The sequence below is a fragment of the Mizuhopecten yessoensis genome, unplaced genomic scaffold (genome assembly GCF_002113885.1).
Source record: "Mizuhopecten yessoensis strain PY_sf001 unplaced genomic scaffold, ASM211388v2 scaffold716321, whole genome shotgun sequence".
Classification (NCBI taxonomy): domain Eukaryota; kingdom Metazoa; phylum Mollusca; class Bivalvia; order Pectinida; family Pectinidae; genus Mizuhopecten; species Mizuhopecten yessoensis.
The window spans coordinates 774,052-787,389 of record NW_018480058.1 but is presented as its reverse complement, the minus strand read 5'-3'; the positions used below and the strand labels follow the sequence as shown (position 1 = coordinate 787,389).

Sequence of the window (13,338 nt, the reverse complement as noted above, 5' to 3'; positions counted from 1 at the left end):
CCATTACTACACGATATAACCATTACTACACGATATAGCCATTACTACACGATATAGCCATTACTACACGATATAACCATTACTACACGATATAACAATTACTACACGATATAGTCATTACTACACGTATAGTCATTACTACACGATATAGCCATTGCTACACGATATAGCCATTGCTACACGATATAGCCATTGCTACTCGACAACGCCATAAAGTCCATTTAGGACTCAGGGACTAAACGATTGATACTCTACTGCAATGCTAAAATTTACAGCTCTGGCAGCATCAGATAATATATTGTCAAACTTGCATTTCATGTTTACTGTGCTAGAATAAATTTAAGTTGTATGATTTGAACCCATGAATATTTAATTAAAGTTTAAATAGATCTCTGACAAGTTTCTATTTCTTTTATATATTGTATTATTACATGTTACTCTTGTTTTTCTTCTAAAACGACTTAGATTCAACACTTGTCGGGCACATCATTTTGAAAGGCATTTATAGAAAATAGAAAACAAATAACAAGAAAGAAATAATCATTTTTGAGTCACATCCTTTTTTTGTCTTTTACAGCATGTGCTTGGAATAACCCAGGTATGGATGGAGGGTAAAATCCCTATCGTCTGCCGTAATCAACTCTGTCAAAGTAGTCTGATTCCTTAATGCTAGCTTATCATTAAAGTTTAATCGGAATACATTCTGTGTGCATGTTATATATATCAGTACAATTAAATATCGGAAGAATGTATTGGTAAAGTACATACGCTGGGAAAAAATGATCGGTCAATTACCGATGACCTTGGATCTGATGAGCTTCAGCCTAAAAACCGTCTGTATCACAAACTCAAGATTATCTAGGTATAAAATAAATCTTGTTTCTCAACGAGAGCACGTGTATTGTATAAACGTTACCTCTGACCCTGTCGAACACGTGTATTGTATAAACATTACCTCTGACCCTGTCGAACACGTGTATTGTGTAAACGTTACCTCTGGCCCTGTCGAACACGTAGTATTGTATAAACGTTACCTCTGACCCTGTCGAACACGTGTATTGTGTAAACGTTACCTCTGGCCCTGTCGAATACGTAGTATTGTATAAACGTTACCTCTGACCCTGTCAAACACGTGTATTGTATAAACGTTACCTCTGACCCTGTCGAACACGTTTATTGTATAAACATTACCTCTGACCCTGTCGAACACGTGTATTATATAAACGTTACCTCTGACCCTGTCGAACACGTAGCATTGTGTAGATATAACCTATGACCCAGTCGAACATATAGACGCCATTCGTTGGATTCTTCTCTCGTGACATCACGTGAATTGCTTATGCATGACAATAATGTAAACATGCCTTCCACCCTGCGCGCGGTGGGATAAGTACCAGAATTTCAGTAAATGGAATTCTAAATATTTTCATACCGATATACTTTTATTTTATGATTTCCTTTTCCTGACGGATTGTGGCACGGTAACTTTAATGCATTAAAATGCAGTCTCTAAATTCCTGAAAAATACATTGAACAAGTACATACGTCAAAATACAGCTTATTGTACCNCTTTTTTTTCCCCAATTTTTTTTTTTTTTTTTTTTTTTTTTATATATTTGTATTTTATTGAAAATGTACTACATGTAATACAACTGATTTGATCAATCTGTTTTGTGCTGTGTCACTGACAATATTGGAAGAGTAATGTGGCTCTTTATGTGGTTGGAATATTTTTTGTCAAAACAGCTAAAACATGCGACCTTGGGATAAAACAATATCTGAGTCATACAATTTAACTGTACAGCATACTAGGGTGACGTTGCTGAAGATATTAAAATTGTCTTAAGCAGATTGTGATTGATCTGTTTATAATCAGCGCTTATTGATCTAGGGTGATATGCTGAAATATTTTGTAGACATAGCGTACACAGATCCGTATTGTAGTCGTTATAATCGCTGCCTGGTGCCACTGCCAAATCCACTGTCCGGAAACCATATCGCTAGACAAAATGGCCACACGCTATCACGTATCCATATTGGTGGCATATATTGCACTCATACTAACAACGACGTTAATGCATAGCACGTCACTTATGGAACTGGCGTCTTTGTCTGTCAACACGCCTGCAGTGGAGTTGCGCTATAGATGTACTTACAAGACAAATACTAATGTACATTGTACTATCCTGTTAATTTTCGCGGTAACTTTATTTTCAACTTAAAGGAAATCTGCCAATTCAACACACGACAATACATTGCTAGTCAAGTAATAAGACAGACTCGTTAATCGCAGAATAATGTAGCAGGAGAGGAAAAACGCACGGCCAGACCGGGGTTTGAACCCGGGACATTCAGAACTCTAGACGGACGCTCAACAGATTGAGATATCTGGTAGCCGACGATCGACCCAGTACGGTTCCGCTACATTCCTCCCTCCTTTAACAAAGTCTTCGATCCTGAAGACACACAAGACCCTATACCACTTCCTGTGGGTACAGTTCGTTGGGCGCCAAATGAAACAAGAAAGGGAAAATGCACGGCCAGAACGGGGTTCGAACCCGGGACCTTCCGAACTCTAGACAGACACTCAACCCATTGAGCTAGTTGGTCGCCGACGTTGGACCCAGTTCAGTTCCGCTGAAATAGTAAATCAAACAGCAAAAACCACGAGACGCGTTGTTGTTTTTTTACGTGTATTCAATATAAACATGAAATCTGCATGCAGTATTCAAAAGGAATAAAAATCAATGTTTTGTATTTCTGATTATAATTTAAGATACACATTTCCTTAATAAATGACAAAACTCATCGGTATAACGCCTTATATCAACTGAACCCTATAATTAGGTTGATATTTTTTAATACGGGCCTATTCATATTCATTAATTTATACTCAAATTGAGTCATCGAACTTATGAATTCTGATAAGAATCGACCCGATGGTGGTTTATCATTAGTAATTACAATCTCTGTACGTGTCTACGACCATAATCTCAATCTAATACACCTGTCCAGGTAGGTTAATGAGATAGTTCTAATCAAGGTGTGTCCAACCATGTGTGACGAGGAGCCATTTTGTGCGTAGGATTGAGATAACTAATTGTTAAATAAAATAAATAACCTTTGACCTATCAGTATATGTTACGTTTGATATCTTAATTACAAAACAACGGACCTTCTTCGGTACACTATGCGACGCCATTACGCTATGGACTAATGTTCGAACGAAGGAAGAAATGCCTCTGGGCCTTGTTACTTTGTAAGTAAATCCTTAGTTTAAATGTTTATAAATAATTTTAATTGAAAATGCAGAACATTACGAAAACATTAAATTGAAATTCATCGTTTCTGTAAACAAATTAACATTTAAACCCTGGGAACATCAAAGATATTGTCAATACAATAAAACGTCATCGTTTAAAACACAATACTACGTGTATTGCTTTGTCCAAAAAGAAATAACTGTAAACCATTCTTAGGCTGAAATGTTGCAAAAGAATGTAAAACGTAAAATACACCACTTCTTAAGTAATGAATAGGACCTACTGTTTATTACATATATTTTCCGGTAAAAATAAATGGTACATGTATGATTCAGAGCAGAAGACATTACTATCCAATGTAATTCTATTATAATTCTGTTGATCCTTTTCCACATTTCATGTAACGAAACTAACCAGAACAGATCCGCTTCATAACAACTTTGTAAGGTTTGACAGACAGCTGGCACATTGAGTGTACATTGTATGTGTAGTGTCGTATACGTATTACGTGTACCGACAGTGACGTCTGGGGGTTGGGGAGGGTTAGTATCGTGTGAAAAAAACTTCGCCGTTTGATAGAGGGTAAGTGACGTGTGAACAAAAAAAACATTGAGGTTTGGTAGAGGGTTAGTGACATGTGAAAAACCATTGACGTTTGGTAGAGGGTTAGTGTCGTCTGAAAAAACCCATCGACATTTGGTAGAGGGTTAGTGTCGTATGAAAAAACATTGACGTTTGGTAGAGGGTTAGTGACGTGTGAAAAAACATTGACGTTTGAATTGGTAGAGGGTTAGTGACATGTGAAAAAACATTGACGTTTGGTAGAGGGTTAGAGACGTGTGAAAAAAACCCATCGCCATTTGGTAGAGGGTTAGTGTCGTATGAAAAATCATTGACATCTGTTGGAGGGGAAGTGTCGCGTGAAAAAAATCATCGACGTTTGGTTGAGGGGTAGTGTCGTGTGAAAAAACCCATTGACGCTTGGTAGAGGGTTATTCATTGACGTGTGAAAAAAACCCATCGATATTTGGTAGAGGAACATCGACGTCACGTGGAGGTAAATTAAAAGTATATCGTGTGTAGGACATCGACGTCTGTTGAAGGGTAGTGTCGTGTGGAGGACAGCGACGACTGGTGGAGGGGAAGTGTCGTGTTGAAGACAGCGACGTCTGGTGGAGGGGTAGTGTCGTGTGGAGGACAGCGACGTTTGGTGTGTGTGTGTGTGGGGGGGGGGGGGGGGGGGAAGTAGTAGTCTCAGGTGGAGAACGGAGAACAGCTACGTCCGGAAGAGGGGTTGTGTCGCGTGAAAAACAAAGTATCGACGTTTTGTAGAGGGTTAGTGTCGTGTGAAAAAACAACGACGTTTGGTAGATTGATAATGTCTTGTTCATTTGACAAACAACAATGTCTGGTGGAAGGGTAATTGGCATGCGACATGCGACATGTGATATGTGGAAAACCAACGATGTCTGGTGGATTCGTATTATCGTCACAGACAGACAGAGACCTCTGGTAGATGGGTAGTGTTATGGGACAGATATAGACGTCTGGTGAAGTATCAGTGTTGTGTGACAGACAGCGACCTCTGGTAGATGGGTAGTGTTATGGGACAGATAGAGACGTCTGGTGAAGTATCAGTATTGTGTGACAGACAGAGACGTCTAGTTGAGGGGTAGTGTTATGGGACAGACAGAGACGTCTAGTTGAGGGGTAGTGTTATGGGACAGACAGAGACGTCTAGTTGAGGGGTAATGCTATGTGATAGACAGAGACGTCTAGTTGAGGGGTAGTGTTGTGTGACAGACAGAGACGTCTAGTTGAGGGGTAGTGTTATGGGACAGACAGAGACGTCTAGTTGAGGGGTAGTGTTATGGGACAGATAGAGACGTCTGATGGAGAGGTAGTGTTGAGTGACAGACAAAGACGTCTAGTTGAGGGGTAGTGTAATGTGACAGACAGAGACGTCTGATGGAGAGGTAGTGTTGTGTGACAGACAAAGACGTCTAGTAAAGGGGTAGTGTTGTGTGACAGACAGAGACGTCTGGTTGAGGGGTAGTGTTGTGTGACAGACAAAGACTTCTGATGGAGGGGTAGTGTTGTGTGACAGACAGAGACTTCTGATGGAGGGGAAGTGTTTTGTGACAAACAGAGACGTATCGTTGAGTGGTAGTGTTGGGTGATAGACAGAGACGTCTGGTGGAAGGGTAGTGTTGTGTGACAGACAGGGACGTCTGATTGAGGGATAGTGTTGTGTGACTGACAGAGATGTCTGTTGGAGAGGTTGTGTTATGTGACATACAGAGACTTCCGGTTGAGAGGTAGTGTTGTGTGTTAGACAGAGACTTCTGGTGAAGGGGAAGTGTTGTGTGACAGACAGAGACTTCTGGTGGAGGGGAAGTGTTGTGTGATAGACACAGACGTTTGGTGGAGGGGTTGTGTTATGTGACAGACATAGACGTCTGGTGGAGGGGTTGTGTTGTGTGACAGACAGAGGCGTTTGGTGGGGGAGTTGTGTTGTGTGACAAACAGAGACATCCGGTGGAGAGGAAGTGTTTTATGACAAACAGCGACGTCTCGTTGAGTGGTCGTATTGTGTGACAGACAGAGACGTTTGGTGGAGGGGTAGAAGTTTTGTTTGACAAACAGAAACGTTTGGTGGAGGGGTAGTGTTATGTTAAAGACAGAGACGTCTGGTTGAGGGTTAGTGTTGTGTGACATACAGAGACGTCTGGTAGATGGGTAGTGTTGTTTGACAAACAACGACGTCTGGTTGAGGGGTTGTTTTGTTTGACAAACAGAGACGTCTAGTGGAGGAATAGTGTTGTGTGACAGACAGAGACGTCTAGTGGAGGTATAGTGTTGTGTGATGGACAGAGACGTTCGGTGGAGGGGTAGTGTTGTGGACATACAAAGACGTCTGGTAGATGGGTTGTGTTGTTTGACAGACATCGACGTCTGGTTGAGGGGTTGTTTTGTTTGACAGACAGAGACGTTCTGGTGAGGGACGGACAAAGACGGTATGTTGGAGGTAGTGTTATGTGACAGACAGAGACGTTTGTTGTAGAGGTAGTGTTGTGTGAAAAACAGAGAATTCTAATTGAGGGATAGTGTTGTGTGACAGACAGAAACGTCTGTTGGAGGTGTAGTGTTGTGTGACAAACAAAGACGTTTTGTGGGGTTGTAGTGTTGTGTGACAGACAGAGACGTTTGGTTGAGGGGTAATGTTGTGCGACAGACAGACAGAGAAATCTGATTGAGGGGTAGCGTTGTGTGACAGACATATCCTTTTGTTGGAGGGGTTATAATGTCTGGCAGACAGAGATGTCTGGTTGAGGGGTAGTATTGTGTGATAAACAGAGACGTCTGGTAGATGAATAGTGGTGTTTGACAGACAGGGACGTCTGGTTGAGGGGTTGTGTTGTGTGACAGACAGAGTCGTTTGGTCAAGGGGGAGTGTTGTTTGACAAACAGCGACGTTTGTTGTAGAGGTAGTGTTGTGTGACAAACAGAGACGTCTAGTGGAGGTATAGTGTTGTGTGACAGACAGAGACGTCTGGTAGAGGGGTAGTGTTGTGTGACAGACAGAGACGTCTGGTGGAGGGGTTGTGTTGTGTAACATACAGAGACGTCTGGTGGAGCGATTGTGTTGTATGGCATACATAGACGTCTGTTTGAGGGTTAGTGTATTGTGACAAACAGAGACGTCTCGTGGCGAGGTTGTGTTGTGTGACAACCGGCGACGTCTCGTTAAGAGGTAGTGTTGTGGACATACACAGACGTCTGGTAGATGGGTAGTGTTGTTTGACAGACAGCGACGTCTGGTTGAGAGGTTGTTTTGTTTGACAGACAGAGACGTTTGGTGGAGGGGTAGTGTTATGTGACAGACAGAGACGTTTGTTGTAGAGGTAGTGTTGTGTGACATACAGAGACGTCTGGTGGAGGGCTTGTGTTGTGTGATAAACAGAGATGTCTGATGGAGAGGTTATGTTGTGTGACAGACAACGACGGCTCGTTAAGGGGTAGTGCTGTGTGATAGACCGAGACGTCTGGTGGAGGGGTTGTGTTGTGTTACAGACAGAGACGTTTGGATGAGGGGTTGTGTTGTGTGAAAGACGGATACGTCTGTTGGAGGGGTTGTGTTGTGTGATAGACGGATACGTCTGCTGGAGGGGTTGTGTTGTATGAAAGACGGATACGTCTGTTGGGGGTGTTGTTTTGTGTGAAAGACGGATACGTTTGTTGGAGGGGTTGTGTTGTGTGATAGACGGATACGTCTTTTGGAGGGGTTGTGTTGTGTGATAGACGGATATGTCTGCTGGAGGGGTTGTGTTGTGTGATAGACGGATACGTCTGCTGGAGGGGTTGTTTTGTGTGAAAAACGGATACGTCTGTTGGGAGGGGTTGTTTTGTGTGAAAGACGGATACGTCTGTTGGAGGGGTTGTGTTGTGTGATACATGTAGACGGATACGTCTGTTGGAGGGGTTGTGTTGTGTGATAGACGGATACGTCTGTTGTTGGGGTTGTGTTGTGTGATAGAAGGATACGTCTGTTGGAGGGGTTGTGTTGTGTGATACATGTAGACGGCTACGTCTGTTGGAGGGGTTGTGTTGTGTGATAGACGGATACGTCTGTTGGAGGGGTTGTGTTGTGTAATAAACGGATACGTCTGTTGGAGGGGTTGTGTTGTGTGATATACAGACACGTCTGTTGGAGGGGTTGTGTTGAGTGATAGACAGAGACGTCTGGAGAAGGTATAGTTTCATGTGACAGACAGCGACACCCGGTGAAGGGTTAGTTTCAGGTGACAGACAACGACACCTGGTGAAGGTATAGTTTCATGTGACAGACAGCGAAACCCAGTGAAGGATTAGTTTCGCGTGACAAACAACGACACCCGGTGAAGGGTTAGTTTCATGTGACAGACAGCGACACTTGGTGAAGGGTTAGTTTCATGTGACAGACAGCGACACTTGGTGAAGGGTTAGTTTCATATGACAGACAGCGACACCCAGTGAAGGATTAGTTTCGTGTGAAAGAAAGCGACATCGGTATAGGGTTAGTTTCTTTTGAAATACAGCCACGCCTTGAAGAGCTGTATTGTTCGACGGCTGCTTGGCCGACTGGGACGTCTAGTGGATTGTTTACAATACCATCCACCAAACGTCTCTGTATATGATATACTTCTAGACTTGAGTTACATTTGTTTTAAATATTCGTGTGGCTGAACATTCAAATAATATTTCAAGTAACTATTATTTTTCCACTAAAACATGAATATTGGCTCAACATATTGCTTACACTCTCAAGCAACGCCTCGGCCTAGTGTTTTGGGCCACTAAAATATAAAAAAAAATATGGTTCAGCGCATTGTTCATTCATGTAAGTGCATCACTCCTATAATAGTTTTCTGTCTATCAGCTGATGGGATTTTACATGACGACGCTCACAAACTGAAAAGTTAAAAAGTTAAGAAGGACAAAGTGTATGTCTTCGGGGCATTGCTGTTTAATATATTACCAAGCAAGACACCCCTCCCCACAATCCCATAGCGATTTGTGCTATAATTTAATGAACTATAATTATCCCATTTGTAACTATAAATTAACTCGATAAATCCAACATCTGCTACTGATAGTATATATCGGTGGATATCATTTGTCCTCCGGCGGATCGTGTTACGGTAAATGACACGTACAGAGTAAGATAACGTGCTATCACGAGAGCCCTTCTCACGCGCGGGTGCGTTCGATTGTACACATTCAGTGTGGGTTCGCAATCGGAACTCGTATCAAGCCTCGCTTGAAGATTTTACAAATTTAACCATTTGTATACATCAATAAATAACTGTCAAAGTTACTCTGTGTACCTTAATGTCAAATTCGTATTAGCAAATGTTCTATTAAGAATGTTTAATAGCAAATATGTAAACACGTGGATATATTGTAGAATACGACTAATTATATTGGTATATTTAAAAGATTCAAGTAAGATTAAGAAATACTTCCGTGGATACAGATGTGTTAAATTACGTTTACGGGCATTCTACTGACCAGATCTTTAATCTTACATGTACACCAATGTACATGTAATATAAAACGATCTACTTCCCTGAAAATTGACTACATATTATTTGTATGTTTTTGTTTTCTTTTACTAAAATACTAGACGTTTGATCTCCCAAGTAAACGTTCAATATTTTGTTGTAAAATTCGATATTCAGAGAGACGAAAATGTTTAATCCTGTGCGCTCATAAGATATTGTGTTATTATGAGTGAGTCAAGATCTACGACCAACTCCCTAATTGTACATTGATTTGATATACAAAGGGACTTTAGAGCTTTTTTCAAATAAACCTTCTTTCTGTGATTTTATATTAAACTTCCTACAGGTAAGCGTCGCCCTGCATGTTCGGGGAATAGGTCTGCTGTATCCCACTGCATTCCCAAAAGAGGCGACTCATGTGGGATACCTGCAGAGTCGTGGGGTTTAGTCCGTATCCTCTGTTTATTGGACATCAAAGAGACCGAAACGGACCTACTAATTTATTACAAAACTTGGGATCTATATTTTTTCTATTCTCACTTCTCTACGCTGTCTTATTGGCTGTCTCCTCAGTCTTCTGTCCTTATATGACTATATTTACATTTGCTCTGCAACCTTCCGTTGTAATACATTGCGAAGGGAAATGTTGTTATGAGACTATAACAACATTTGCTCTTGTAACGTCACCAATTTCGTTGTTGTCAACACTTTATTTGCGGTTCAAAAACCTTTCGAAATAACTAAATAAAGCATAATAACTCAATCAAAATGTAAACAAAAATAATGAATATTTTAGCAAATGTTGTTATGGTCCTATAACACACATTTCTATTGCTGGCAAACTAATATACAGCCCTTCGGGCTTGATTAAGTTTGCCATCAATAGCAATGTGTGTTAAAGGACCATAACAACATTTGCTAAAACACACATTGCTTGATTAGCTGTTGCAAGGACTTTATATCCCAAACAAACAAACTACAGTTAACCAACTATTTAAGGTAAAGAGTACCACTGCATCCGTTATAATCACGAAAAAGAGTTCCGCTCAAAGTTTTTCCTTACTTTGTTTATTCTCCCTTCTAAACAGGACATTGAGAACCAAAAGATTTTGTTCTGGCTTTGAGTAACTACCCCTGTAGAAGTTTTCATACATAATTTGCAATCCATAAATTAGACACACACGTGCACTTTGATACCGTGCTTGATAGAGGAGAGTCACGCTACAGTAAGGCGTCACTTATCCTTAAACTAATGAAACCACTGAATCTTATTGTATTTTATATTTTAGTTTGGATGGACTCCTCGGGCCGATTCTCTATGCCCCTGGGTCTAAAATCGCTTTTGATGATAACTACATCGACCGCATCAGCCGTTACTACACCATAATGTTCCTCCTCTTCTTCAATATCTACGTAGTCACCGAGGAGTATGTTGGAAAACCAATCTACTGCTGGTGTCCCCCAGAGTTCACCGAAAACGAGGTTAAATACACCAACGACCTCTGCTGGGTGTCAAACACTTATTATCTCCCCTTTGAAATCCAAGTTCCCGCGTACTTTCAGGAAAGAAAAGACGAGTCGGACGAAATCACTTATTACCAATGGGTACCATTAGTGTTATTCCTACAAGCTTTGATGTTTTATCTTCCAAGACTCGTGTGGAAATTGTACGCAACCCGAGCAGGAATTGAGGTGAAGAAAATGTGTATTTTAGCTAAATTGAGCATCGATGTGTTTGCCGAAGATCGAGAACAACGACTCCGCCATATTGCCTCTTATCTCGATGCGTACGCAGTGAATACGAAACATTTTCGTGGCGGAATATGTTCACCAGTGCGCGAAAAATTCGCCAAGCAAATCGGCTTTGGGTGTGGAAGACACTTCGGAAATTTCTTCATTACATTGAGTATTCTAGTCCGCTTGCTTTACTTCGCCAACGCCTTCGGACAGCTGTTCTTCTTGAATGAATTTCTTGGAAATAAGTTTTATTTATTTGGCATAGAAGTTGTCCAGGCTTTCCTCGCTGGTCTAGACTGGACAATGTCTCCTCGATTTCCAAGAATGACCTTGTGTGATCTAGATCGCAGACAGCTATCGAACGTTAATCGATATACATTGCAATGTGTCATTCCAATTAACTTATACAATGAAAAGATATTTCTATTCCTGTGGTTCTGGTTTTTAATCATTTCCGTTCTTAGTCTTGTGAATTTGTGCGTGACAATAGTAATAGCCGCTTTACCCCACTACAAAGAGACTTTCATGATGAAGTACTTAAAAATGGCAAAAATCTATGACGTCAAACAAAAAAGTTCACAAAGGAAAGTTTGTAGAAGGTTTCTTAAAATATACTTGACTCAAGATACGGTATTTGTGATAAAGAGAATCTCTGACAACACTAACACTGCTGTGACTACAGACGTTGTCATGTATCTTTTCTACCGGTTTTTAAATCGAGAGAGAAAACGAACCGGAAATGATAATATTTTGAAGTTATTTCCGCCGGAACCGGAAGAAAAATTCAGCAATGGCGCTGGTGGCGGTCAGAAAATGGGTGGTGGAGGCGGTGGTGGCGGCGGGAGAAAAGGAAAAAAGAGAAAATGATCAGATCGATTATTATCGGGATTATTGGTGCAATATTTTCTTCACCATTGCTGTATCGTGTCGATTTCATTTTGTTCTTTATAAGAACTATCATCTTTACATGCTTAGTGCACCTAATAAAATCTGGAATTTTTTCTCTGTTATAATTTTATTAAATCAAATACGACTTATATATAATTAATCATGTCTGTGTATGTTTAGAACTTTAGCCGCAGCAGTGTCTTAATTAATAAACATAAGATGTGAAATAGTGTGCTACGATATCCGCTAACTACCAGCTTCCAAAAAGTAAGTTTGGATGCCGTAGCGGTTAGCAGTTCGTTACGTTTTACAATGTCATATATTGTAAAGTGACATATTGTCGATTAATGAATTAAGCATAGGTATAACGCCTCGATGGTCGTAACGGTAACCGCTACAGCAGCCAAGCTTACGTTTTGGAAAGAGGCGGTGGTGTAACGATTACTTGGTATTTTTCAGCTTGGCGATTTGCTGCTTTGTGTTCGAGGTTTTGAATTTACAAACGAATAATGTACATTCATCATAAATCAACCATTTCATTTATCTGAAGGTAATAATTTTGCGTGTACCACCTCGGGTTGATATATGTAGTGTATAATGTTATTTGAAGGTGATAATTTTGCGTGTACCAACTCGGGTTGATTTAAGTAGTGTATAATGTTTTTTGAAGGTGATAATTTTGCGTGTACCACCTCGGGTTGATATATGTAGTGTATAATGTTATTTGAAGGTGATAATTTTGCGTGTACCAACTCGGGTTGATTTAAGTAGTGTATAATGTTTTTTGAAGGTGATAATTTTGCGTGTACCACCTCGGGTTGATATATGTAGTGTATAATGTTATTTGAGGGTGATCATTTTGAACCCTTTGACATTCCTATTTCAGCTTCCATTTCAATAAACATGAAAAGTCGTCAATTTGAATAGGTTTGTATGTGTAATGAAGTTAATAATGGAAGGTTATTGAGAAACGTTTATCAATGTATCAAAGTTAGAGACCAGTATCAGTATAGTTCCAGTTCCAAACAAAAACACACAAATCAACATTATAGTTTACATAAGATATATGTCAATTTATATAAATAATATTGTGAATTGTCAATTTACTCGGACAGTAAAAAGTAGTCATCAAACAGATACGGAGAAGAGCTGTATCATTACATGTGAGAGTATAGCAGTTCGTTTCTAACTTAAGTGCAATTAAAATGTCTGTACTAAATTGAAAATTAAGATATCGAATTTGGTAATAATGCAACATTTTTTTCATATTGTTTAGTACAGTGTATATGTGCGATACTTTTACTAAGATGTAGATGTATAACAATACTTAATTAACACATTACAGTTATGAAGAACAATATAATAACCTAAATATATACGCCTCCTGGATATTAAATATAAATAGT

General features: G+C 40.1%; 1 protein-coding gene and 1 long non-coding RNA gene across 2 annotated transcripts in view; both read left to right on the top strand.

Annotated features, from left to right (window-relative positions):
• Nucleotides 1-692, top strand: part of LOC110443028 — a 20,775-nt gene extending 20,083 nt beyond the window's left edge. Inside the window, exon 3 of the long non-coding RNA XR_002462069.1 lies at nucleotides 578-692. This is a non-coding gene — a long non-coding RNA (uncharacterized LOC110443028). The remainder of the gene's footprint in view (nucleotides 1-577) is intronic.
• Nucleotides 693-3,194: 2,502 nt separating this feature from the next.
• Nucleotides 3,195-12,032, top strand: LOC110443015 (innexin unc-9-like). The gene is made up of 2 exons (XM_021486954.1): nucleotides 3,195-3,259; nucleotides 10,597-12,032. Exons 1-2 carry the CDS (start codon nucleotides 3,237-3,239, stop codon nucleotides 11,909-11,911), a joined length of 1,338 nt encoding a protein of 445 aa, XP_021342629.1. The 5' UTR covers nucleotides 3,195-3,236; the 3' UTR covers nucleotides 11,912-12,032.
• Nucleotides 12,033-13,338: the final 1,306 nt, after the last annotated feature.

Bases quoted from the DNA above. Each gene is read 5' to 3' on its own strand.
- LOC110443015 (XM_021486954.1), top strand. From the start codon at position 3,237: ATGCCTCTGGGCCTTGTTACTTT. The intron at 3,260-10,596 runs GTAAGTAAATCC...TTTATATTTTAG, and splicing joins CCTCTGGGCCTTGTTACTTT to TTTGGATGGACTCCTCGGGC.